At 38.7% G+C, this 27,478-nt stretch overlaps 1 protein-coding gene across 10 annotated transcripts; it reads left to right on the plus strand.

Moving 5' to 3' along the window:
• Window positions 1-10,342: 10,342 nt before the first annotated feature.
• On the plus strand, window positions 10,343-27,478 carry LOC121669563 (carbohydrate sulfotransferase 8-like). Of its 10 annotated transcripts, none has more exons than XM_042038651.1 (5): window positions 16,171-16,384; window positions 16,510-16,544; window positions 23,429-23,539; window positions 25,822-25,969; window positions 26,412-27,478. In XM_042038651.1, the coding sequence occupies exons 4-5, from the start codon at window positions 25,876-25,878 to the stop codon at window positions 27,260-27,262; spliced, it is 945 nt and encodes a 314-aa protein (XP_041894585.1). In that variant the 5' UTR covers window positions 16,171-16,384; window positions 16,510-16,544; window positions 23,429-23,539; window positions 25,822-25,875; the 3' UTR covers window positions 27,263-27,478. The 10 variants fall into 10 exon arrangements, with proteins under 10 accessions (XP_041894590.1, XP_041894594.1, XP_041894585.1 ...); XM_042038652.1 differs by lacking the exons at window positions 16,171-16,384; window positions 16,510-16,544 and adding exons at window positions 17,557-17,713; window positions 18,036-18,126; XM_042038656.1 differs by lacking the exons at window positions 16,171-16,384; window positions 16,510-16,544 and adding an exon at window positions 10,343-10,405.

Below are 27,478 nucleotides of genomic sequence, written 5' to 3' on the forward strand. Positions count from 1 at the left end.
TTGCTATGTTTTTGTCACAGCTAGAGGAGCACTGTCAGAAGCTCTCTAAAATTATTACACTGTCTGGTGCCAGCAGTATTTTAATTATTGCAGTTGAGTCACAGATGATTGACTTTTAAGAATTGAGCTGCATCCATACCTTTCTATAACAACTCTCCCTTTTCTCTGGTGGCCAGGAAATTTCAGAGTGGTCTGATCTCTTAGAACAAAAGAAACCACATTATTCCGTGTTATAACGTCACTACAATGGGCTCAGACTAAGACTTCTGTGGAGTCTGAAGGCAATTACAGAATATCTGTCCTTTATTTCCTTGGCATTCATAACCTGCACATCCCAATTTTTTTGCCTAGTTGACAGATGCATTTTCTTCACCTGTTGCATAATACACGCTTGGTGGTATATCCACATCTGTAGAGGTATGTGACAAGATAATCATCTTAGTGTGCAAACAGGTGATCTTTGACAAAATCATGACCCTGACTTGACTGAGAAATGCTCATAAAGCCGGGAAAAACTAAAGCTTTATTTTTCTGGGAGCTTAATGTGTATGCTTTGGGCTTTTGGAAGCACTTTTCTAGCAGTTGTTTCCATGAAGGAAGAAAGTCATTGTTCTTGTCTGTCCCTGGGCACTGATGTGCTCGTTGTGTGGTACTCACTGTCAAGCACGAAAAGGCAGCAATCCTGGCATGTGTGTGGGTGTGTGCATAGACTTTCCACAACAGAACAGAATTTTGGTCCCTATTTTAGGTTACCAGGGCAGAACAAACCTTCTTTGTGAAAGAAAGTAGTGATGGTGCTCCAGAGGCAACTCTGCGGCTGCTATACTGTGTGGCTGCATAGACTGGGGCTAAGAGCAGCAAAAATACCCCTCTTTCTCCCTCATGAAAGTGAAAACCAGAGCTGATCCTCTCATGCAGAGGGCTGGGTCTCATAAACTCTGGTCTTACAGGAGGGGAAGCATTGAGAACTAAGAAAACCACATCAAGAGAATGACAGAGAAGTAGGGAAGGGAGACATGCAGATCAGCCACCAAAGCCCCAGCTGGCAGAGAAACTGCAGCCTACTTAGTCTCTCGCTGGAGTTTAACAACATTGTCACTAAACATTTATTTCTAATATCTAACTGAAGTTTCTCAATGTAGTACACACATTATTTCTCATTCCTTCCAAAGACAAGAGATTATGTACTTTTTTTTGCAAAAATATCTTTTACTTGAAGACTGAAACTTTGTATCAGTCTTCTCTTTTTTGAGCCTAACAACTTCAGCTTTTACATTTCTTTATCAAAGGATATTATCTTTGGATATCTAATTATTTACATCTCTCTCCTGGGGCCTCTTTTGTTTGGCAGTGTCTTTCCTGAACTGCTGTGTTCAGAACTGAACTAAACATATGAGAATTTCAGCAAATCCCATCTTTATTTTTGTTTGGAAAATGGCTTAAGATAATATTTACAGAGCTTTTATAAATTCTAGCCCCAACAAGAATAAGCAACTTATTCCCCAAACATTTCAGTCCAGGAATATAATATCAGGTACTCATTATTATAATGGGAACCCTTCAGTGCATATCCTAGTAAAGTAACACTAGAATCTCCTCTCCATCCTGGTTGGTTTGTGTTGTAGTTGCCAAACATAAAACTATTCTGCAGCTGAACATGGCTCCCTTGGCTCATCTAGACTGAGGAAATTGAGTCTAGAAAAAAAATCCTGGAAGAATAACATACAACGTTCCCCAATAGCAAAGGTACCATTGCAGAACAATGGTACTTACTATTCCACAGGAAGTATCATAAAATTTCTAGGTATGAGACCCAGTGTACAACATATTTCCAGAATGATGGCTCTCAGAGTGAACTCATCCAGAAAAATATCACTGAGGAAAAATCTGCTTCTTAGATTGATCAACTCTGAAATTCAATCAAACTTTCTTATTTGTCATTCTTTTTAGTAGAAATGTCCAACAATTACTGGGTAATATGAACAGTTCAGCAAAACAGTAACTTCTCCTGGGTGTGCGATCTGGCACTTGTGATCAAGGGAAACCAAAAAGAGCTCCATGTGGATGTGAATGTCTTTCAGGTACACCAGAATGATCTGTGGAAGCAGCAGGAAAATATTTGTGCCAACAATGACCAACCCCATATAGGAATCATAGACCATTGTGCATTCTTTCACCACTTCTATGAATAGTCTTGACAAACATGATAAAGGAATCCACAGAGTGAAATACATTAATGTGAAACATGTCTCACTTTTCAACTAATCTATTGAAAATTCTACATTTTGAACGAAGGTAAAGTATTAATTTATTGCAAGACTATTCTGACAAACTTTAAAATGTCTCTGCATACATCAGTAGATGCTGGTGGAATTTAATAAGTAATCTGTGTGCTCTGACCTAAATCAGGAACCTGCTGTCAGAAGACTTCTGGCTATGAAAATAATACAGCTGCTCATTAATTGCCCAGAGTGCTCTTTGAAGTGAGAGCCTGTAGGGAGACCCTCCCATATTATGTTGCTTGTACCCTGAGATAATTGTATCTTGAATTTCTTATGATTTATTTAGCTTATTTTTCAACTTGAAATTGACTGACTACTAAATCTCAGAATTTAGACAGTAAAATAAAAACAGTAAAGATGCCTTTGCAGAAAGTTTTTCTGTGATTAATAGGATGTTCCTTGTGCCATGTCCACAGAGAAAGAGTAAAGAAATAAAAAAAAGTGCAATTTTTCATTTAGAAATGTAAAAGTGTAACTGAACTGTATGAAAAAGAATTGGACCCCACATGCATACACATAAATATGTACATATAGTTAAAAACTAACAGAAAAGGTACAGGAATAAGTTTATTTCTCCATAATTGCAAGTAGATGTGAAAGTTCATAATTCTTTAAAAAGTGTTATAAAATAAATCTGGGGTTTTACTGAATGACCCCATTTGGAGGCTTACAATTCTCTTGATAGAAAAGTGAATAAAACATGGATTTGATAAAGTTGGCCAAGACTGTAATGATTTAATCAAGAGCTTCTTGAAAATTGTAATTCTTGGTGTTTTCTCTGAAACTAACTGTAATGTTAGAGTGAGCTTACCTGATACTTCCTGTGCTGTATGTTTGGAGCTGTTTCTTGCTCTGCCTGTTTGTTTGCTACCTTAAAATGTATGATTTCTTTCAGGAATGAGGTTTTGGATACATAACTTAAACCCAGAAACATTCCTCCAATACAATGGCATTAAGAATATCCTAGAGGAGCCTTAAATATAGTGAACTGTTATTTACCTAGGAAGAGGTTGTCAGATGGATGCTGGAAAATACGTATGGAGAAGCACAGGTAAAGCAGAGTCATAGCTGTGTATTTGATCATGATATAAACATGCATAAAGCAGAAATAGAAATCAGATGTGATTTTCTGATGTTGGGGGAAGTTCTTGTTCACAATATAATTTCACTAAGCTTGCTATATCCAGGCTTGAACAAGATGCTTATACATCTACATGCAAATAAATACATATATATTATGTGTAAGTAAGGAAGCAAAACATTTTACCAAAGTTCTTTTGAAAATCTATGGCCTTCACTGTATCCATTGGTTGCTGATACTGTTTTATTCTCTGCCAGCACACAGAAAAGGAGAAAATAGGCCGCAGAGGTTTCAATCACCAACGGGTGTTTGAATCCAGAGGGTTAATTCTTCCAGAAAAAAAAACCTCTAAGTAGGAACTTTTTACCTATACCTACCAAGGCAGGTGTATTTGGTGCTGTGCATATGTTAGTACCTGAAGATATGCAATGCCTTAAGAGCCTCAGATCTACCCTGTTCTGCCTTTCTCTTGGGACTCTAAGGAAAAATGCCTTTTGTTCCAGTTGGTAACATATTAAAATATTTTAGCCTATGTCAAAGAAAACTAAATTCAAATTCCATGTAAGGAGGAATATCCCTAACTGGTCAAGTGCATATCCTAGTTCCTTTAGTATGTGTACCCTGGGAATGGAAGAACTTTGGGTATAGGGATATTATACCTAAGAATTCATCACTGAGTTAATCAACACATCAAATTGTTTTGAAGAGCAATAAAGTAGAAAATCAGAAATTAAAGCATCATGATTTTACTAAATAGTTCAAATGAGAAGAAAAAACATACTATTTTTTTCTTTTCAAGCCAGCCAAAACGCTCCAAGTGTTTGAGTGTGTCTCATTTTGCCCACATTGAAAATAAAGTTATAGTGAATTTTCTTTGAACAGATGTAGTACTGTAAAGGCTTCGGTCAGTGATTTGACTTTTTTTTCATGAAGGAAAATAGTTAACTTTGATCAAATAAGCCTTTGAAAAATTGTAGTTTGCTTGTAGTATCCTGGCATACAAATTCTTTCAGTGCTTATGGGGAATGGGCTGTGCTCAATTCACTGCAGCTCTGGATTGCTTCAGATCATGCATTTTATAGGACTATCAGTTATTCACCTAGTAGATTTTGTACCTGTGTTAAAGAAGGACCAGTAATGGCAGTAAAACTGATCCAAGCAATAATAAGGTCATTAGTATGACTCAACAGTGTGCAAAGCTTTAGAACAGATTTTAAAGGAAGGAAGTAATTAAAGCAGGAAAATAAAATGGAACATACATTTTTCGGAACGTAGATCATGTTGTACTGATCTGATACGTTTGATAAAATAAATTATCTAGTTAAGAGGAATGCTATTGAATTAATTTTCTTCAACTCCAGAAGAACCATACAGTAATACAGTAATACAGTACCAGTTTGGAAATCTTGCAGCTGAGAAAGCTGCGCTTCTGATGAACACAGCAAAGGATCTTCAGAACACAGACAAGCAATTGATGTGTGTTTGAAATGTAGGATTGAAAAGAGATGTAGACAGTGGATATAATATGTCCGATTTCTGAATACAGTGATTACAGCAAGGTAAGACTGCAGTTATTAAGGTCTAAGAAGAGCACTGTGATTAATTGATGTGTGAAGGGCAACAGTCTAGTTATGAGTTTTATATTTCTGAGCCTTATTAACTGAGGAACCGTGGAAGTTTCTATGCATATTCTCTTTTCCGTTTTATGTTCCTCACTGAATATTGCTTTTTTATGTGTAGCAAGTGTATGTTACTTTCCTTGCTTTCTCCCATCAAGATAGAAAATGTTTCTCTTCCAAATTCAGATCACAGCATCAACAGTTTTGTTTTGGGGTTTTGTGTGTGTGCGTGTGTTTGATTTCTTTTGTTGGTTTGGTTTCTTTTCAAGGCCTTTGAAGGAGTTTGATTACAAAATAATGAGAACAAACCTTATTTTGCAATGGTTATTTAAATAACCAAATTTAAATAGTTTGGAATTATGGAAGAGCCAGCTGGCATGTCAACCATCCAGTGATTAAGAGAGCTTATGCAGAGAGTGTAGCCCAATCGCTATTCTTGCTATCTGCTTCCAGAGGTCTTGCTGGTCTTTTATTAGGTAACCCTGTCACTTCCCCTGTTTGCCTCGACACTCAAACATATCAGTAACACATATGGGTATTATTGTAATTTTATTTCTTACATGGAAAATCTTATCCCTACATCAGGTGCTGAAGATCACCCTGTTTGACTGTGACCAAGATTTTTCCCTGCCAAATGTTTGTTTGAGACACACCTGCACTTAGAAATCTATCTCCAGGAGATTTAAATATGTATCACCCATTTTCATCAGTTTGCTTGCAACAAATAATAGAGTGGTTTGCGTGTGACTGATATTATTATGCTTCTGAACAACCATGTGAGTGTGTTAATGTTTATCCATGTATGGAGGTAAAGGGTATACAGATACTCCTACTTTAAACTTGTACAACTTTTTAGTATTTTAAGAATCTCTTTCTTATAATCTTTCCCAAATTTTGTTGTTCAGATTGAAAATGTTCAAGTTTGATTTTCACTTGTTAATTTTTGCAATTAAAACTAAGTTTATTTGATATTTTCAAAGCAAGACCAAGTGCACTATGTTGCAGGTCACTGTTCTAGAAGATAAAGGATAAAAGAGTGGAATGACTAATGCCTGCTACAAGCCATCATATGGCGAGATAGCATGAATCCAGCCCTACAGGCTCCAGTGTGTTATATTCTAGGAAAAAACTGCATTTCAAATACAGACTTAATGAAACTGAAACTGAAACTTTTCTCTGTGATACTGATATATGCTTGTCCCAGTTTGAGACAAATTCGGAGGAACATTCGAAATGAACGTCCTCTGATAGAAGGCAGGTTACAGCCATCCCTCCCCCACCAGGTTCGGAAAGAATTTTCCTCGGAGGAAAGTGAAAAAAACCCTATTTATTTAACAAGTAAAGTGCATGCAGGCACGGGAATAAAAAGAATAGCATTAAATAATAAAACCTCTCTCTGCGGAGAGAACCTGGGTAGATTTCAGAGTCCTTTGTGGGTGTGGCTTTCTCCTCTCTGGAGCTGAGTTCAGCGTGGGCCCCTCTAGGCCATGGTGTAGGGTCTCCCAATGATGTTCTGGTGTTGTTGAACAGTCAAGAAGAGAAGAAGAAGAAGCCAAAGTTCCAAGGAAAACCTCTCTTCCTCAGCCAGCAGACTAGCATAAAAGAAAAGGAGTTTAACGCTTCATCTCTCTCCTGAGAAAAGGAGCTGAGAGCTGGGAAAAGCAGGAAGGTGCTTTCCTCTGCTCTGTAGCAGCCAGACATGCAGGGGAGTGTGTGCCCTTGGAGCACAAAACTGCTCGGCTCGACAATAGGGAATACAGTATCATACAGTCACCCCAGGACAATGCTCCTTCCTGGCACCAGCTCCAGTACTTCTGTTTGTACTTTATGGATGATCTTGAAGACTGGGGAGGGTCATAAGAATAACCAAAATACCTGAAATATGTTTATGTAGAGTACCTTTCAAAGTTACCAGCTGCTCTTGGTTCTCTTTTATTCCTGTCTTTGTTCCACGTTGCAGAGCAAAGCTTGATGGCAGAAGTTGGTTCAATCTGGCTGGAGAAATGTTTAACAAGATTCTGGGGCTAGTGACTGAGTTTTCAGAAATTCAAGCTGGGAAAAAGGTGACAATTTTTATTAGGAAAGACTCAAGTGATGGTGAGTTAAGATAGAAAAATGAAGGATGGATTCCTTATCATTAAAAAACCTTTTAATCCGGGTTGGGTGCTTTTTGAAGTGTGTTTTAGCCCAAACATATGTACTTAGTTTCAAGCGGTAACTAAATCAGACATTGAGTTCTGCAAGAGACTAGCCTAGAAAACCAGAGTCCCTTGCCCTATTAGATCTAGGAATGTTTTCCCCAAACTAAAGCTTTCGGTAATTCTGCTAAGAAGCTTTCATACATCTTGGATACGAACCAGGAGGGTACAAATATTGCTCTGCGCATGGGTCTTCATGATACTACACCTGTATTGGAGTGCTTTATATCTCTCTAAAAAGTCTCTTAAGTCAGTGACAAGCTGGATTTTCCAAATTTGCAGAAGCTTTGGGACATTGTAACACAAAGCAACACAATTGAAAACAGAATTTGGCACTTTTTTCCTTCGCTATAACTTCTTTTTCCACCACAGGTAGAAACAGAAGTAAGTTTTAAAAAAAGCTCCACCAGAGAGTTGTTTTAAAAGACTGAGATAGAAAGATTCTCTTCAGTTTGCACCATGTTATTCTGTAAAAATATCAGCATTTGCTTATCTCCCTCACACCTGCAAACATTACCTGCTTATTCTTTTTCTGTATCATAACCATGTTGCCCCATGCTTTTAATAAAAATAAGAGAGTAAGATAAGGGAAGAACCCCCCCCCCCCCCCCCCGCCTTATTTGTCTATTACCAAAGTCACTCTTGCTGAAATGTTGGAAGCTTCTGCTTAGCCTCCCTAGTAACGAGCACACTCCATCAAGGTTAGTTTGTTCTATCAGCAGTAGTCCTTTGTAATTTGTAAGGCCTCCTGGGTAGGGATTGTGTTTCTGTTATACAAGCAGACAAGAACAATTATATTCTGATTCTTCTCTAGGTACTGCTCTCCTAAAGACTGTCATAACTGAAAATTATTGCCTGTATTCGTACTTTTGTCTCAACTGCTTTTGTTGGTGGTTTAACTTTTAAAGATGATGGATAACTGATGCACTTGTGATTTTATTTGTTAAGTTGCTGTTCTGCAGTAAAAAGTACAAAGATCAAAGTACCAAATCTTACAATATTTTTAATTGTGATTTGATAATATAGTCAATAAAGTCCATAATTCACCAGTACATTTATAGGTCACTGACAACAAAGAAACATACAGGGGGGCAACTTCCAGTGAACTTCTGGTGGTTTTCTTCCATTTTGTTTAAATGTACAGTAGGTAACATAGTGTTATACCTGCAGAAAGCACAAAATCAGCTGATTTATCTAGAAAGTCACTTGAACTTTTGCATTTTTTAATAGCAACAATACCACTTTTAGGCTTTAAAGAAATTGAAGAGATCAGGCTCATGGTGTGGACTTGGTTAGTGTTGCTCTTCTCTTTGGATAGGTGGGTATTAGTGATATATGTCTTTAGGCAGTCACTGTGGTCTAGTGATGTGGTCTGATTTTCGTCTTCCAAAATAAACACCGAACTCTATTGCAGACTGCAAAGTCTCACTTTTGAGGTACCAGGGTGTGAAATGAACTAAAAGACAAGCCTAGGCAAAGCTGATGATGCAGAACTACAGGGCACTACTGTGTCTCAAATTAGACTTAAAATGTTCATGAGCTCAAGTTGCTGTTAGTTTCAGTAGGTAATAAGTTATACTCAAAGTCTAGCTCACTTCTTCCAGTCCCCTTCCTGCCCGTGACAAAGGCACAGTTGCAATAAACAGGTTGCTGTGCATAGGATAGGCCCATTTTCTATTTACATATTTGTTACAGTTGAACAACTGTTTTCGTAGAATCATAGAATTGTTTGGGTTGGAAGGCACCTTAAAGATCATCTAGTTCCCACTGCCCTGCCATGGGCAGGGACACCTTCCACTAGATCAGGTTGCTCAAAGCCCCATCCAACCTGGTCTTGAACACATTCAGGGACAGGGCATCCACAGCTTTTCTGGGCATCCTGTTCTAGTGTCTCACCACACTCATAACAAAAAATACTTTCAATATATCTAGTCTGAATATATCCTCTTTCAGTTAAAAGACATTGCTCCTTGTCCTATCACTACAGGCCTTATTAAAAAGTTTGTCCTCATCTTTCCTAAAAGCCTCCTTCAGGCACTGGAAGGTTGCAATTAGAGCCTTCTCTTCTCCACACTGAATAACACCAACCCTCTCAGCCTATCTTCACAGGAGAGATGCTCCAGCCCTCTGGTCATCTTTGTGGCCCTCTGGACTCAGTCCAATAGGTTCATGTCCTTTCTGTGTTGGGGTCTTCAGCATTGAATACAGCACTGCAGGTGGGGTCTCACCAGAGCAGAGGGGCAGAATCCCCTCCCTTGCCCCTCTGGCCATGCTGCTTTAGATGCATCCCAGGATACAGTTGGCTTTCTGGGCTGCAAGCTCACATTGCCTACTCATGCCCAGCTTCTCATCCACCAACACCCCCAAGTCCTCCTCAGGGCTGCTCTCAATCATTCTATGCCCAGCCTGTCTTTGTGGTTGGGATTGCCTCAAGCCAGGTGCAGGACCTTGCATTTGGCCTTGTGAACTCCATGACATTTTCACAGGCCCACTTTTCAAGTCTGTCAAGTCCCTTTGGATGGCAGGGGCTCTAGGCATCCCCTTGAAAAGGGATATTTCATAGTATCATCAGTCAGCTGTGAGAGAGTTAAGGACAGATATTTTAAAAAGATTTCCAAATGCATTCTATTCAAGTATTTAATTCCTTTTTCCATCTTCTTCAATCCTTCTATAAATGTTAGTCTCAGGGTGAATCCAACACGTACACTTTCATCCCTTTGAGTACTTCACATACGCACTTTTGTCCAGCCTTAGGTTTCCAAACAGCTCTTGGCACCCAGACAGGCTCGAAGTGAAATGATTGCATACCACTCCAGAACACGTAGAAATCAATGTATTTGACATCAGTGACTGAAACATCTCGGACAGACTTCTGTGAGCTTTGAGTCAGATCTTTTTTGAAGTAGAAATTGAAAGGTTTCATAGTGCAGGGACAGGGCATGGATGAAGGAAATTCTATGTCAAGGAAATCTTAAAAATAAAGTTAAAGGTCAGTCAGCCTAAATATTTTCTTCCCTTTTTTCAGAAGTCAAATATTGCTAAGAAAAATTCAAACTTGCCTGCCAAAGAAAGACCACAATGTGTCGTGCTGTGTGTATGGTATTCAAGGATACACCTTCTTTTTATTTGAGCTAAGGCATTAAGTAAACAGAAAGCAGTAAACTCAGCCACAGTTTCACAAGGCTGTATCCAGCAGGAAGCTCCAGAGACAAAAATGTTGTAGAGGTACTTCTTTTTTTAAATTTACTCCTTTTAGAAAATAGTAGGATTCTTTTTTTAAAATCTTCTAGGTGTTTTGTTAGTAAACTAAAACTTCTGTGTTTTCTGTTTGTGTTTTAAAAAATACTGAGTTTTGATTTTAGGTTTAGTGATGTCAAGGGTAATTGGCTTTTCAACTGGTCTCTTCAGATGCAGAAATAATTTTACAGTTGTTAATGCTTTCATGTGGTTTGTTAGTTTTTTTGTTATGTTGCCTTAATTGCAGGGGAAAAAAACAACGAAAAGCACAGAATTTAAGCCAGATATCCAGGATTAATTCCTGTTACCTAGGAATTATTATGTGCAACTATCCATGTAAAGGAGATACACAATCACCTAAAAAGCGAAATATTTTTTAGATAATAGGTTTAAAGCAGTAGTAGTAGTAAGAAGAAATGTTGATATTGTTTATAGACAAATTTGAACTTCATAGGTTATTACAGTCTACATTTTCTGTATTTTTGTTCTGTCTGCTTCAATTGAAATGGTCTTATTTAACTTCTTCAGTTTCTCCTTTGATATCTAAAACTCTTGGCCTCAAAACCCTAGAAAAGCCTCTTAAGGCAAGATACTTTTTGCCCTTTCAAATTTCTGAATTTTTTTATCTATCAATATGATGTATGGACCTATTTTTTTACTAGTGCAAGGACTCTTATTTCTGAAAACATACAGAAAATACAAAACTGCACGCGAGTTTCTTTTACCGTCATTTTATTTGTGAGATTATTTCTGGAATACTCTTTCCTCTGGGATTCTTACATGCCAAAATCTGAAGCTGCTTGGGAAATCTTTCCACAATAAAAATCCTAAACTTCTGAGCACTTTTACCTGTAGGATGAGTTCTACTACACTATTTTGGAAGCAGTAAACTGCCTCTTTTGTTCAGCTCTTGTAGCATTTGAATGGGGGTTGCCATTTAACAATACAAATTAATTAGTAGCTTCTTCTATTTCTTCTATTTCACACTCTGCTTAAATATTTTTTAAAATTTCAACCTTTTGAAAGATCCAAATAGTTCTAAATTTGAAACAAAGAAAACTGAAACGAAGGATCACCTTGGGGTTTCTTTCCTCTTCAGGCTTCACGTATACTAAGAGTGCTTCACTAGTTAGAAATTCTTGTGAACAGTATTGGCAGATTTTCTGAGTAAGCATGTAAATGTGTAACAGAGACATGCTTTGTACATTTAGTCATGCCTGTGTGGACCAAGCAAGAGATAGCTGTGAAAGTGCTACTTAATTGTGACTGTACAAAGTGCTTCTGCCATTTTCTTTCCTCATTCATGTAGACATTCCTCATTCTGCTCTCCCGTGGTGAGCCCTGGCTTGCACTTGGGCATAGGCATGGTTAGCCACATTTGTACAACCCATACTATGGTTACACAACGTGATACCGTATCCTGTTTCTTAAATAAATGTTAAAAAGATCATTAAAAGCCATGTTTTATTTTTATTACTATATTCAGGCTGAAATAGGATCTGAGGGGAAAGAAAACACCGTGAAGAATCAATAATTTAAAAAGTGATGATCTTTCTGGGTAGTTTCATTGCAAGTCTTCATGCAGAACTGCTTTTCCAAGGCTACATTAGTTATCCGAAATCCAGATGCTGCTATTGCTTCTTTTCTTTCTGGAAGAGTAGAAGTTGTGAGAAAACAAGTTTATCTTACTTGCTACTTAGTTTTAGATAGTGTTGCTACTAATTAACAAGTTTTAAATTAACATCTCCCATCTTTGAACCCTTATAAGAACAATGATATTATAAAACAATTCCACGCTGTCAAAAAAGGCTATCTCACATGCAAAAATGTCATTGACATCTTTTATCTTTGAGGGAACACAACTTTTCCCTCATGGCAGCTATTTGCTTCATGTACTGAAGCCTTGGCCCTTGGGACTCTGTTTATTAAGTTTATTGAACTTTTTATTCCATCTTAATTTCAATTGAAGATGGGCTCAGAAGCACAGCTATTGGCAGTTCCTTTGGGATTCAGTCACTAGTGTTGCTTCATGGGTTTAGATGGATGTGGTTATAGTTGCTCAAACAGGGAGACAGACATTGCTTATAGATGTAAACTTTTCCCCTGCTTTTATAAAGTTTTAAAACTCTGATAGTATAAATGAATGATTTAGTTTATTTGTTCTTTTATTCTCAGCCTTATTTGAGGTGAAATACCTAACCCTCAACAAAAGCTTACTACAGCAAAATCTGAAAAGTTTACCCAGAGAAAAGTCGTAGGCTAGTGAATTTATGGAAAAAAATATTTCTTGTATGACTCCTCCAGTATGCTATATAGGGCAAGCATGAATTTCATGGTATGCTGGATATTACTCTGAGTTTCAAAAGTATGTTTCACAGAAACAGATTATCTTGTATATTTTAGACAAATCCAGTGTTCAATAGAAATTCAGAAGGCCAGAAAGGAGTATCAAATGGATTGTTCCTGGTTCAAATAGTTTATAAAATGTGAAAACTGTAATATTTCTGCAAGATTAAAACTGCTTCAAGGAGATTTTTTTCTGTACAAAATCACCTGAACACGTGTCTCTAAGTGAATTGCAGAGGCAATACAGGTAATGACCAACACTGGTATTTGCTGGCAATGGTGTCACATGTCCTTGGATCTTCTGTAATGCAGTAGTACAACAAACATCCCTCTGTGAGATTTTCCTTGAGCTGGTCATCCACAGGATACAGTTCTTTGGCCAAGAATGTCTGTACTTCGACAGAATTGGACCTTTGGTGGAAGGCAGGCAAAAGGAATTTAATCTTTTCTGCCAAGTGAGGATACTTTATTATAAACTCGTGTGATCTTGAAGTTTGATTAATACAAAGAAGGAGCACATTAAAAAATTGTTAGATGAAGCAACCTGATTCTGCAGCCCTCTAACAAAGTATGTCTCCATATTTTCTGCCCACATCTCATTTCACTCAATTCTGTGTCTTTCATCTCTCATCATAATAAGTGCCCCCTGAGGCATATGAGCTCTGTGTCTTGTTAGCAGTTTGTGTAGTAGCTCACCAGGAGGGCAGGCTTCAGCAGATAAGAAGACTTCTGTAGCAGACTCCATTGGAATCCTGAGGAAAGAACGTATTTCTGGCAGTTGAGATAGCAGTGTACAACCATCAAATATCAGACACACTACTCTCTAAAAGGATAGCAATCATTTCACCAAAACTCTTCACATTTCTTACGAGAGTTAATGGGATTTACAGTAGAAAAAAAAAGTGACATCATGCCAATCTGGGCTGTGTTAAGCCCCGTGGTGGCTTCATTGGTTTGGAGTCACTATATTGAAATAACAGTCTGAGTTTGGATAATTTAGCATGAAAACTTTGTTACATGTACTTTTTGTAGAGAGGTAAGATGGGGTGTCTAAATTATACAACAGGATGAACCACAGACTTAAAGAAAAGGAGACTGGAAAAGACCTCAAAACTTCATTTTGTGCATTCTGAAGCTCCAAAAAGAAATCAACTGTGCCTCAGAAATGAAAAAGGATCTAACTGTCTTTATTGGTAATAAGATTTTCTTAATATATAGCATAACCTTCATGTGTCATATTTGGAACCCACCGCTTTATACACTACAGATAAAAAAAATACCATCCCTCCTTACCTCCTTAGAGGTAACTTATATAGATGATAGTTTTCATGTGTTCAGTTGTCCTTCTGTTCTGTAAACGGAGTAAGCCCAATTCTTTCAATCTTTCTTTCTTGTGGCTTTTCTTTTTTCCCAAGACAACTGACCATTTTCTCTGCTTTTCTCTGGACTCTTTCCAGTTGGTCTGCCTTCTTTTGGAACAGTTTTACTTGAACAGGACACAGTGCTACTGGTTGCTGTGCTAGACAGAAATATAATAGGAGGTATTCTTAAATGTATCAAGCAAATGTACAATCAGAGCAGTTTCTCTTCCTAATATGTAGTTTGCATTCTTGATACGATGAAACGCTACTTATTCGTGAATAACTTGTGAGTGACTGGTACCCCTCTTATCCCTTTTATGGCAGAATGGCTGCTGCATTTTTATGAACTATTATTCCCCCTTATTATTCCCCCTAAACACAAGTGCATTGCAATGTGTTTTCTCCTACAGATAATTTATCTTATTTGTCAAAAGCATTCTGAGTTTAATGTACCGTGCAATGAGTTTACTGTTCACGTGGGCTTATTGTTATCTACGAGGTGGAAGGATTGTTCCTTTATCCAAATCATTAATGATCTGGGCCATTACTTGGCCCAGAATGGACCCAGCTAGAATCTTACTGATTATGTTTTTTGAGTTTGATAGTGAATGATTAAAAACTAATCTTTGCCTGTGGTTTTGGTGTTGGTTTTGTTTGCTTGGTTCTGTTTTCCTTGTTTGTTCCCCAGCCCAGGTAGTTTTTCACTCTTCCAGAAATTGTTTCGCTTTAATATACTTTTGAAAATGCTATGAGTCAATGCTATAATGTCAATAACATTATTAAAATAAAAACATATTATGTAACCTACTGTTTCTGTGTTTGGAAGACTTGTTGCCATGTTACAGAAATTAATAGCCAACATGCCAAAAAATACAAAGCAATATAGCTCAACTCTCTCCAACCTTTTATGAATAATCTATATTTTCATTTATTCTAGTGTTTTTCCAGAATTGATCTCTTCTTCATTTCTCGACTTTATAAAAGTGAGCATTGTGTTCACCACTTCACACATTTCTCACACAACTTCTGAGAGTTTTCAGACAAAGCTAACAGATCTGATCTTGCTCCTCTCCATTGCCAAGGTATCTTAACATGTACTTCCTCAGGCTCAGGTGTCACTATGTATAGCATTCTTTTCACCTCTTTAGCAGCCTGTGAAGTAGCCGTCTGTATCTGTGCAGGGGTGTCAGTTCCTATTGCAGTCCAGGGACACTTATGCATCAACAACAACTAGAGAGCTCTCCTGGAGACACGCTGTAGTGGTATACTTGAGGATGAGGTGAACTGCAGTATTTTCAAATTATTTTTGGTCCTGTTCCTGTCCTATTCTAGACAGATTCTTTCTTACTGAGTTTAGTTATTAGTCATGTAATAACAGTTGACCCTTTTATGAAGAATGATGGAAAACGTACATCAGCCTTCTGCAAGTGAACTATCACTAGGGTTTTCTTTTCCTTCCAGATTTGTTTTCTGCTATCTCTTGTCTCCATTTCTTTTTGCAGTTAAATTTGTGCTTTATCCTTTATGACTTTGTTTCAGCATCTAGTGCTATTCTTTGATACTTGTGCTTAGGAGCTTGACCTGGTTTCCACTTTCTGTACATTTTCTTCTTGTGTTTCAGGTCATTGAAGACCGTGCTGCTTAGCCAAGTAGCCAAGTTGATCTCTGACTATACTTCCTATCCTCCTACTGTGTAGGATTGTTTGTGCTTGTACCCTAAACATAATTTCTTTAAGAAAGTGCCAACTCTACTGAATTCCTTCTGCTTTAGCCATGTTTCCCATGAGAGCTTACCTTCCAGTTCCCAGAGTTTATTGGAGTCTTCTTGTATAGAGTTCATTGGGTTAGAATTGATCTTGCCTCTTGTTCTTCATCTAAAAATAATGCATATTATCACAACACAGTTACTCTCAACCAAATTACCTTTGCCCTCCTATTCCTGACCACCCCCTTTCTTGGTTGCTTAGCAGGCAGCCTCTTGGCAGGCTTCTCTTGAAGCACTTGGCAGGCTCTAACAGCTGCTGTAGACCCTGCAGGGAGTGGTTAAATGCTGCTCGTTATACCTAGAGACAGACACAGCACAGTGCTTTGTAATGTGCAACTGGAGATGCTCACCTAAACATTCTCAGGGAAACACTGGCAACTTTTAGCTGGGCATTTAATCAAAACAGACAAGTACTATGTGTACAGTGTTTCAGATGCTCTCCTGTGAAAGCATCTGTGTGGATACAGAAACATTTTGCCCAGCCTTGAAGTCCAGGTAAGGAGAAGACAAAATCTTTCCCCTATTTCCTTTGCATACCTAGGCATAAAATTTAAATGACATGTCTCTCTGGACTGATCTTTCTTTGTCTAAATCTTTGTTGTTTATTTACTATCACTCAGAGGCATGGGAAATCTCCACTGAGGCTGTCTGATTGGTGAGTAAAATTGGATTGTTAGTGGCTTTTTATGTTACCATGATTTTGTAAGTGTGGGCAAATCTCTGCAAAGGGAGATTTCTTTTTCAGAGTTTGTTGGGGTTTTTATTTGTTTATGTATCTAAAAATTGACATAAAATATTTTAAGGCATAAACCGAGACATTGTTTAGCTTTTGAAATCACACTATGGTGAAATGAATCTACAGAAGATTTTTTTGTCAGTCTATTATTCATTGCTATGGCTTTCCTCAGTTAAGAAGTTGATGTTACAGGGATTCTGGTGCCTGAAATGAAATGACAAAGGCTTTCATTCACTTTCTGGCTTTATTAAGGGTAGTATGCGTCTTGACTCTTCTAATTTCAATACAGTTTGTAGCTATGTAGGATTTTGTCAGATTTCAAGCATTTCAGCAGAAATTTTTCAGGCTAGATATCTGCCTCAGGATATTTTTGAAATCCTTTGAGCAACAATAGTTTATAGATTTTTATACAGGAAATCTGTGCTCTTTTTTGTTATCTTAAATGATTCCAGTGACCTTTCCTCTAAGAAGTTCAGGTACATTGCAGACTTTGAAATAAGCATTTGAAAAATGAGGTTAAGAGGTTCCTCTTGTACATTCTCAGTGGAACCTCTTCTGCACTGTAGAGTAAAACATCCGTTTTAAAGAACAAGGCAAACATGAGCAAGACCTCTAGGGAGAAATTGTTGGGGATTGCTAGCAAAATAGATTCAAGAAAAAAATCAGCAGGAAAATATGCCTTGGTGCCTAGTGCGAAAATTGATGTGGGAGGGAAAGAAAAGGGAAATGTGTCAGTTTAGTTTGGGAGATACTAAAATAACTACAGAAGCTGAAGTGCAGAGCCTGGGACTAGCTGAGTACAGAACTGAGAGTGAGAAGCAGTGGGGCTGCGTGGGAATCTTGGAAGTAGAAGGAGAGACAGTTCTGATGAGCTGGGCTCAGAAGTGGGGTTGTTGGAGGGGGGGCTGTGAGGCTGACTGAGGAGATGAAGGGAGGAGTCTGGCAGGGGGAGCCAGCAAAGAGCTGGTTTGTGCGTGAGGAAGGCTGAACAGCAGAATCAGGGTGAGATCTGATGGGTGTTTGGGAAGCTGGGGAACAGGATTTGCTGGGTAAGCTGCCTGGGGACAATATGAGGAAGGCTTTTGGAGGTGAGAATTTGCTGGAGATTGGGTTAAAATTTTGCCTGAGGAATAGAAGCAGGGACTGGGAAAGATGGGGTCACACCTGGGATGGGGGCTAAGGGAAAAGCTCTGGTGCCCATGCAAATATGTGTTAAGCAGGAGTGTTGTAGTGCTACTGGAGAGTGGAGTGCAAAGAGAGGGGGGTACCAGGAGAGGAAGACTCTGGGCAGGCCATGCTAATGGTGGGAGCAGGGGAAGCAGGGACAAGATGTCCTATGGATCATTTTCCTTCAGTGCCAGGAATGGCATCCCACATGGCCAAGTCTCACCATTTTGTTGCTGCCAGCAGGTAAGACTGATGAGTTTGGGACTTGTCACTGTTGATGCTGGGTTTCTTCAGAAGATAGCAGCCTACTGCCACCATAGGTTATTCTATTAGAGTGAGTATCATGAGACTGGTCAGGGGAGCTGATTCACCACTGACAGTGATTTTTGTGCATGTTGTTATGATATTCATGAATACATTTTTCAGCAGCTTTTCAACACTCGGTTTTTAAAGAAACAAGATACTCCGCTCAACTTGACATGTTTGGTTCACAGGAAAAACATGTTCTTGAGACACTCAAGAGCTGTGCAGTAGGATCCCCACTACCTATGGCAGATGAAGGAAGGTGTACAGTGAACCAGGCAAGAGTTTTTAGGATGAGAGTTTGTGTTCTTTGTCTGCTGTGATAATCCCATGTGGTGTGGGGTGCCCACCTTTTCAGAGACTCATTGACTCTCCATTCTTCATTTTCTGGATACTTGAGCAGACTGTGGAAACCAGATTTGCAGATTTTTCAAGCATTTCTATCTGCAACTGAATCCACAAGACTATTTTGAACTTAGAGTGTACTGTAACGTCAAATGCTTTGAAATGTCAAGTCTTTAGTTTCAAGACTGTTCTGCCAAAAGGCAGCAGACACTTCATTTCATGCTCTCTATGATTTAGCTTATCATTTTAATCCTACTGTCTCCAAACTTCTTAATTTTTGATACTGCATGTGTCATAGTATGCTATAAAAACATGTTTCATAGAAACAGACTTAAAACATAACATTTCTGCTGAACAGCTTGCCCTGAAACAGAGAGGAGAGCAGAAAGGAAAGGAAAAATAGGCCTAGATTCATGTAGGAAGAGAGAAAAAGGTATACACAGTTTCTCAGTAAGTGTCAGGATGTTTCAGGCAAAGAGGTTATTTCTGTCAAACAGCAGACACCAAATCACTGGTGTTAGGACTTGTACATGATTCCTGTAAAGGAGTCTTTGAAGGAGTATAAAGAAGAAAGAGTGGGGGGGAATGAGAGTAGAGGTATGGTTTCAGACAAAATTAGTTTTGGATCCTGAAAATGAGGTTCAAAATCTGGACTAGAATGACAGGAGAAGCTGAATGAGATAGGAGCAAAAAGGAAAACAATTTAAGCAGAAATGCTTTGTATTCACTGGAGTGTAAAAAGAGAGAGGTCATAGCTGTCATCAATTATGGTTGAGGGGTGGGGACAGAAGGGTATAAACCCGTGAACAGCAAACAGGAGTTTGCCTGGGGGCGGTGTGCAAAGAACTGGGACTTTTACAAACTGTTTTGACGGGGCTGATGGGTGTGCAGTGGCAGGAATTCATGAATCAAGATTGCACTGGGAGGTGAAAAGCTTGAGGGGACAAAGAGGATCTAGGTCTGAGACAAGGTGGGTAGACCTGAATGGCAAGAAAAACATTGCTATTACTGACATTAGCTGAGAAGAGAAACATGGGAGGGGACAGTAAGACATATGCAAAGGCAGAGAGTTAGTTGCATACATGACAAAGCAGAGGGACTTTGCGAGACCCATCTGCTATGAAACAAGCCTGGGAGGAGGAGACCGTTCATTGCCATCGTGGCTGGTGTGCATTGTTCTAAACTTTTCTTCTGTACTTCTTTTTTTCCCCTTTTTCCTTCGTTCCAAGTTTTTTAGACTCACCTAGATTCCCTAAAAGAGAGTGGTGAAGTTTGCTCTCCTGTGATTGGTTTTGCAGTGATTTAAATTGCAGTTGATAAGGGCATGGAATTTTGAATTAAGTGTTTAGATAAAAAGGCCCCACAGCCCATTACCAGATGTCAGGCACCAAAAGCAGTAACAGGGCACCATCCAGTCCCCTGGGGCTGCCCGCCACTGCCCACAGCCTGGGACCCCGCGTCAGCCTCCTGAGGCCACCAGTTCCTGACCCAGTGATGCTGCAGCAGATTCCCAGGTCCCAGCCAAGCTGGGCCCACCCACGAGCCAGGTCTCCTCACTGAATCTATCTCTGCTTAGAAAATCAAAAATTTCTTTCTGGCTGCAGTTCCAGGAAGGAAAAGAGAGACAAGTTTGATCACTTAGTAAGGACCGGGTTCCAGTGCATGAGTGACTGCACTGCATACAGTCTCATTCCTCTTTAAATGTCTGTGGTAGTTTATTGGATAATTAGCATATTTCCTTCTATGAATTTCTTTGAGTTTGTTCTTCTTCGTCTTCATTGAATTATACCTTGTGTCTTTTTCAGTCCAGTTCTCAACCTCCCTTTTCCACAACATTGTTAGAGCAGGCTACAGAATCTTTCTATTTCCCTTGGCCCCCAGCTCTGCCACTTTTCCTTGGATTTCTGTTTCCTGCCTCTCTCTGGGAGCTTTTGTCAGACTCGCTGCTGCCTTTTTCCCATGTACTCTTTTTTTCCTCTTCACTTTTGTCCTTTTCAAGCCAAAATTGGCTCTTCCTTTCGCTTGCTCTTTTGTGGGCTGGTTGGTAACAATTTTAGCACACTGGCATCATAACTGGTGTCGGCATCCCTGAAAGGGAAGACTTTTAGGAGTGATTTTAGGTGAAAAATGTAATGGCTCTCTAGGTGCTTCATAAACTTGGTTCAAAAGCAGGGGCAGCAGAGGAGAAAGCATGAACTGGTTTTTTATTATCATGGGCTAATGGTAACAGCGGCTACCAATATGACTGATCAGAAAGTAAAGCTGAGCTTTTAATACTGTATGAGAAATGATAGATGAAGAAAAACTTTGGAAGGTAAGACAAGGAGATGACATGGAACTAAGTAGAGAAGGAAAAGCTAAAAGGCAGGCAGAAGAAGTGGTGTAGTGAGAATAATAAGCAGATTCATTATGGCAGTGAGGAAGCTATCACAACAGTTGCTGAGACCAGAAAGAAGTCTGATGCAGTAATGGAGGGCTGAGATGACCACTGCACAGAACAAGAGTTTTAGATTGTGCCTGTAGTGGAAATTGTTACTTTGTACCCACCTCAGTGCTGTGAAGTGTGCTGTTCTGTAGGACGCCCTTGTCAGCCTTTTCCTCTGTAGCTCCCAGCCTAGACCATATGCTGTCTCCCCACTGGGCTTGTACCCATTCTCACCTAACGCCATTCAACCTGTTCTGCAAATAAGATGATGTTCAATACTGTCTCTTGTTGGCAAAATGACCCAGGTCAGATACTTTTTCTAGCCCTTGGCTGTCTGTAACTTGCCTGAGTTTCCTAATCCATTACTGATTTTCCATTTCATGGACAGGCCAGCCCAGCTGCTAAGGCTCCACTTTCTGGGGTCTTTCTCCCTCCTGTCCACCCATCACAAACTGTACAAGCAAGGGTGCTTCAGGCTTGGTCGAACAAGGCTCTCGCTCTTGCAATTCACTCTGATAGAACGGCACACGCAGGACTGAATCTAGAGCTTGGTTTTCCTGCCCAGGCTGTTCTTGGGGGCTTTCTACATGTCATCCCCTCCTCACCTTCTATGTACCCATGCACATATCAGTATGTATGTATTTGCAGTTGTCTTTTTGAAGGGATTAACAGGGCTTAAGTACAGAATGGGGTTCAGCAACTGAGAATGTTATCTGTTTTCAGAGATTTTCCCTACCTTCCACTGAGCTGCCCTACAGGTACTTTTTTTTACTTCTGGCTTCAAATATGTCAGGAACACAAATAAGTATTGTTGTAATTTCATTCTTTTAATCTGTAAAGTTCCACTTATCAAGTGGGTGCAGAGGATCACCCCACATGCTCAGCTCTGACCAGGGTCTGTATGTGAAAAAATTAGCTTGAGGCGCACCTTTGTAAGTTTACTACCAGAAGACTTTAAATCATTATCAGCTTAGTTAGTTTACTTGAAGCAAATAATATGCCAATGTAACTGATATTAATGTGTTTTGGAACTATACATATATGTGTGTATACATATGTACACACTTGTGTGTACATGTGTTTCTGTACTTGGGTAAGAGGTGCCACACAAAAAGACTTAACAGTAGTCAATATTACCAGCTATAATACTTCTTATTTTTTATGAAAGTATCAAAATATTATTTTTAAGTCTTTTTAAAAAAATATTTCTTTAAATACTAAGGATTTTTCAATTGCAATGGTTCAGAAGTTCCAGGAGAAGGATTAGGGTTAAATTATATTATGAATCCTTGCTTCAGCAGTTGAAGGACAGAACAGTGTACTAAGTGATACCTGTGCAAGGCAATGCAACCTATTCCTTTGATGCCTATTCTAGAAATAAATCTGCTCAGCAGGAGGAAGAACTTCAGTCTGAGTGTGATGTGTTAGGTCATGTACTCGTGTAACATTAAAACATCTTTTGTTATAGGAAATGGATGTCACCAGACTGACTTACTATTTTTGTATGGCTTTGGTTGATTAAGGCAATAGCACTGATATAGTGGATTTAGAATTGTATAAAGGATTTGACTTGATTTGACAGCAGGTTTTGGCTAAGAAGCTAGAAAGACATCAAATCAGCTGGACACACACTGAAGAGATTAAACACTAATTAACTGACAGGCCTCAAAAAGTCTTATCACCTGATAGCAATCCTTCTGAAAGACTCCTGCAAGAAAGGATTCTATGAGGATAATTCTTGCTTTCTGGTTTACTCTTTAGTAATGAGCAAAAAAGAGTCAGACAATAGTTTTTGATGTAATTTGCAGAATCCAGTAACACATGCAGATATTGAAAATATTAAGCCATATCTATGTATAATTCATTTATAATGATGTGATCTGAAGAACAAGGAAAAATCAACAGTGCAGTGTAAGGCTGTTATCTGGAAGATTATATGCTTCATTAAAAATTTAAACAAGATTTTAAAAATCCACCTCCTCTCTACCCCTCCACCGCCCTTCCCTATGTATGACAAGAACAAAGAAGGTTAACGCCTTATATTTAATTTTTAGGATCTTCTTTTCTGGGAGTATGTAAGATCCAAAGAGACATTTAGATCCCTGTCTTCCTGTTTTGTTACTTTTCAGTAGAAGGGGTTTCTGGTTTTTTTTATGAGTCTTATGATGCTGTCTTTCCATCTTGCCCGGGACAGCCCATACTGCTGCCCTTCAGTTACAGCAGAACTAGTCTATTTAGTATGGACTTTTTATGTTAGCAGACTCACCACTCCTTGACTGAGGAATACCTTTACCTAAAATCACACTTAATTCAAGGTAGGATGAGGGAAAATGCAAAGAGAAGTATTAACTCCTTACATCTTACATAGCGAACACAATTACAAGTACATGGAAAAGCCATAATAAATATAAGGAAAAGTTCATCTGATTTACTGACAGACACCTCTGACACCTACTGACAAAGGTGCTTTTCATTTTGGATTTTTTCCCTCCTTTTTAATTTCCAGGTGACTTGTCCCTCTGACAAAATGGCTCTGAGAATCTTCTTTCCTCCTCTTCCTCAGGTTTCGCTTAGGTGATTTTGATCACTGGAGACTTTGCATTACACAGAACTCCATACTGGGGCCTCCCATCTGAAAACATCTTCCGAAGAAGCCTTTGGACTTCACCTTAAGGTAGCTTCATGTCACGTTGACCTCCCTTGTTGGGGGCAGTGTTACCTCTTACTGCCAGTCTGTTCTGTGAAGTTTTCTAAGGAGTCCAGAAAGATTTCACCTGTCATCTTGGAGCTTGTTCTATCCCTCCTTATGGTCTGATTGTTCTCCTGAATTTAATTAAAGATTCTTTTGCTTCCACAAATATACATAAGTCTTAGAAGAGGAATTGTCTCCTGTGTTTAACTAGGTCCTAAACAGCTTCTTCCCCCCAAGGAAGCAAGTCTCTTCTATTTCCCTGTGGTGACTCATTGACATATTTCCACATGAGATATGTCTTATAGCAGATCTTATATTCTCTAGCAATAGTGTAATTAGTAAATATGCATGATACAAGTATCTAAATAGGGTGAAAATAATCTAGTTCATTTTCTGATTCCTGAGAGAGGTATGATAACATTACTTCTCTGAAGTGACAGCATGTAAAGTGAATGAAGCCCAGCATCCTTCTCCTAAGCACACTCTAACAAGGAGTCCTTGTACAGAATAATTTAGTCATATTGATTTCAATTGCTACACAGTGTGAAATTGTGTCTTCAAACTGTTTCTGAAAAAGAATAAAAAGGGAACACTCAATCTTGGCCCTCATGAGATCAATGAACAACCTGACTGACTTTAGCTGGCCTTGAAAACAGCCTCTGGTGCATTAGGACTCGAGGATCACACAGTAAAATGAGAATTGATGTACAGTGAAGAAAAGGTTAAAGGCAAATCTTCCTGAAACTTTTCTTGTAGCCTTTACAACGATCTTATGCAGCCAAGAAAATGAAAAAGTATAGGCTAAATGCCATTGTGTCTAAGAATACTGCATTAATTTGAATGAGAATTGTAACATTTTATTGTAAATACAAGTAAATATTTAATGCAGAGGTAGTGAACACTGTCCCTCTCCATTCCCCAGGTCATACCTACACTGAGAGAGATTTAGTTATCAGTAATGCTGTTAACTGTATGAGTCTGCAGATATTCTGGTAAAAGTGTGTAATATCAAATACCATGTCAGCCCTGAAAGGAAGAAGCCTTGTGCTCAAGTACAGCTTCAGCAATGTAACTGGTGCTGCCTCTACTGCTGTCTCAGAACACACCAGAAACCAGTTTCCATTATGGCAGCTGGGGCTTATGTATGTCCACACAATGGGTGGCACACAAACAACTTCCAAAGTGGTCCTATTGTATCTTATAAGAACAAAACAAAATACGAAAAATTGAAAAAAAAAGAATTTACATCTTCAAGGAATCCAGGCAATGATGTGTTTATTGCCAACAGGTTCAGGGTGAAAACTTAAGAAGTGGAAAAGGAAGACAGTGCTGTTTGACTTCTTTGATTGTGCAGACTTTATGGAACAGAAAGAGAATGTCATGCTTGCCAGTAGTTATTGTTTTGCACTTAATTTTGCAACTTCCAATAAAAGCATGCTGATGAAAACTCTCTACTGGGGGAAACAGAGTAAGATTGCACAGGGGATTTAGATAGGCCTCTCTCCATGAAGTGCAAGGAGACAGAATGAGTGCGCACAGGAGAGAAAATATGTTGTGTTGGACTGCATTTGCCTTCTCTCCTTTTATCCAGTAACGTGGAACAACTCCTTTTCTGTTGTTTTCTCTACCTCTTCTATACATTTCCTGTCATACTGAACCATTTTGGGGCTCTTCTGCTGCAGCAGCAATGGCAGCAAACATATATACCATGCAGCGTCTTTGGAGAGTGAGAATGGGAGAATTCAAGTTAGTGGTTAGATTCTCTGCAGGAATAAAGAAGAGTTTCTCCTGCAGCAATTTATTTGTACAAAGTGGAAAGCTTCAGGGCAATAAATCGAAAGGAACTTATCCTGAATGTGTTATGGTCTTTGTGGATACACCTGTTACAGGTTATAGAGAAGTTTGTGTTCCCAGATTCTAAAGGTTATAAAAAAAATACAACTTTGTAATCCTAAATGAAGTTATTGTTCCCCAACAGCTTTAAAAGAGAAGAGAGAAGTATTTGCTCATAAGCAGTTCATTGTTTTGAGAATAGAGAGAATTTTTGGAATACTTCTAAATGGTCATATTAATTGTCTGCTTGTTTTAACAATATAATTGTGGTGAGTCTTTTCCATAAGAGAATTTTTACTTTTTAGCAAAGCCTATTTTTATAGAGCTTCAAAGGTCTTTCTGCTGTCCCAAATTCTGTAAGAGATTTACATGTTATCTTTGTCATATCAGTCATACAAAATCTAACCTGAATTATCTTTCCTTGTCGACAGAAAGACAGGTTTACTCTTTAGTGATCACGTCATTTTCCTTCCTGTGAGAATAACATGAACCAGAAGGTGGTAGTTTTCCTTCTCCCAAATTTTTTATTCGGGATATTTCTTTATGGATTTTTCTCTAAGAGACAAAAAAACCTAACAGGTGAGTAAAGAAATTACCAGCAAGATTTAATGTTTTATAGAAAGAGAGACATCTTTTCCAAATATGTTAGAAAGTGACTTTGAAGCCCAAGATACAAACAATACTGTGAAAATATCCAAGGTCCTGTCACTGTGGTAGCTATCTTAGCAATATTTGAGAGGAGAGCACTAAAAAACCCATGATGTTGGAACACCAAACTTGCTTAGACTAATACTGCTAACATATTGAAAGTTTTCATTTTAATAAATGTTTCACTAGGGAGGGCAGTTTATTGCATGTTTGCCATAGTCTAGTCTGGCTACAGTAAAAAAAAAAATGATTTTATCATCTTCATTAAATTTTGCATGCAGGGTGACAGATTGAGTGCTATGATTGTCATAGATAAAGAGATTTATATAAGACTATTTCACTGAAATGGTTTAAATTTCTTCCTTGGTTACAGATGCTTTTCCTGATCCTACTGAATATTGGCTGGCAACTCAAAACAGTCGCAAAAACACACTGGGTTCTGTCTGCCTGAAGAATAACCTTAATAAACCAAGAAGCAAATTGGATTCTCAGGTTGCAAACCAGCTCTTTGTGGAGCACAAGCATAAATTTATCTACTGTGAGGTACCCAAGGTAGGCTGCTCCAACTGGAAGAGAACTATTTTTCTTCTTCAATCAGGTTTGAATGCAAAACCTTCTGAAATTGAGCATGATGACATCCACCAAACCTCACTGATCAAAAGGCTGGCGACTTACCCTCCTGCCTTACAAAAGGAATTTCTAAGCAATTACACCAAAGTGATGTTCACCAGACATCCCTTGGAACGGCTGGTTTCAGCTTACAGAGACAAACTCCTGCACTCTGAGCCATTCTACAGTATCACTGTTGCTAATAGGATTAGGGCAATGTTCAGGAAAAATAAAAATTCTACTGAAAAAGTGAGTTTCCAGGAGTTTGTCAACTTCATTCTAGCAAAACCACCACATACTCTTGACATTCACTGGAAACCAATGTTTCTGCTCTGTGATCCTTGCAACATTCACTATGATATTTTGGGTAAGTATGAAACTCTTGGGTTGGACTCTGAGCGTGTTCTGGAGGTCATTGGTGCACCAGAGAGTCTGCAATACCCCAGCTTGAAGAGATATGGGTCAGAGAAACGAACTTATGGTGATATCACCTTGGAGTACCTCAGACAACTGACCTCGGAACAAATTGAGAAGATAAAAAAACTGTATGAAATGGATTTTTTTTTGTTCAACTATACTATGAAATATGAGGATTATTTTTCCCTGAATGACTAATGTAGGTTAAACAAAGAAGTTTCCTTTGTACAAAATGGGCAGAACTTGTCCTCACAGGTGCTTGATTGGTGGGCTGGTGATTGCTGCTGAAATTATCCTGGAGTTTGTAGACATGGTTTATCATCCTAAGCACGCTTATAAAAAATCCCTGCCATAATCTCTTGTACCATGCAGAGCTTTACCTATTAAAAAGATTGTCTTCATGTTGATCTTTAA

The sequence above is a fragment of the Corvus kubaryi genome, unplaced genomic scaffold, assembly GCF_017639235.1.
Source record: "Corvus kubaryi isolate FWS band 111438036 unplaced genomic scaffold, C.kubaryi_AGA036_p1.0 37392, whole genome shotgun sequence".
NCBI classification, from domain to species: Eukaryota; Metazoa; Chordata; class Aves; order Passeriformes; family Corvidae; genus Corvus; species Corvus kubaryi.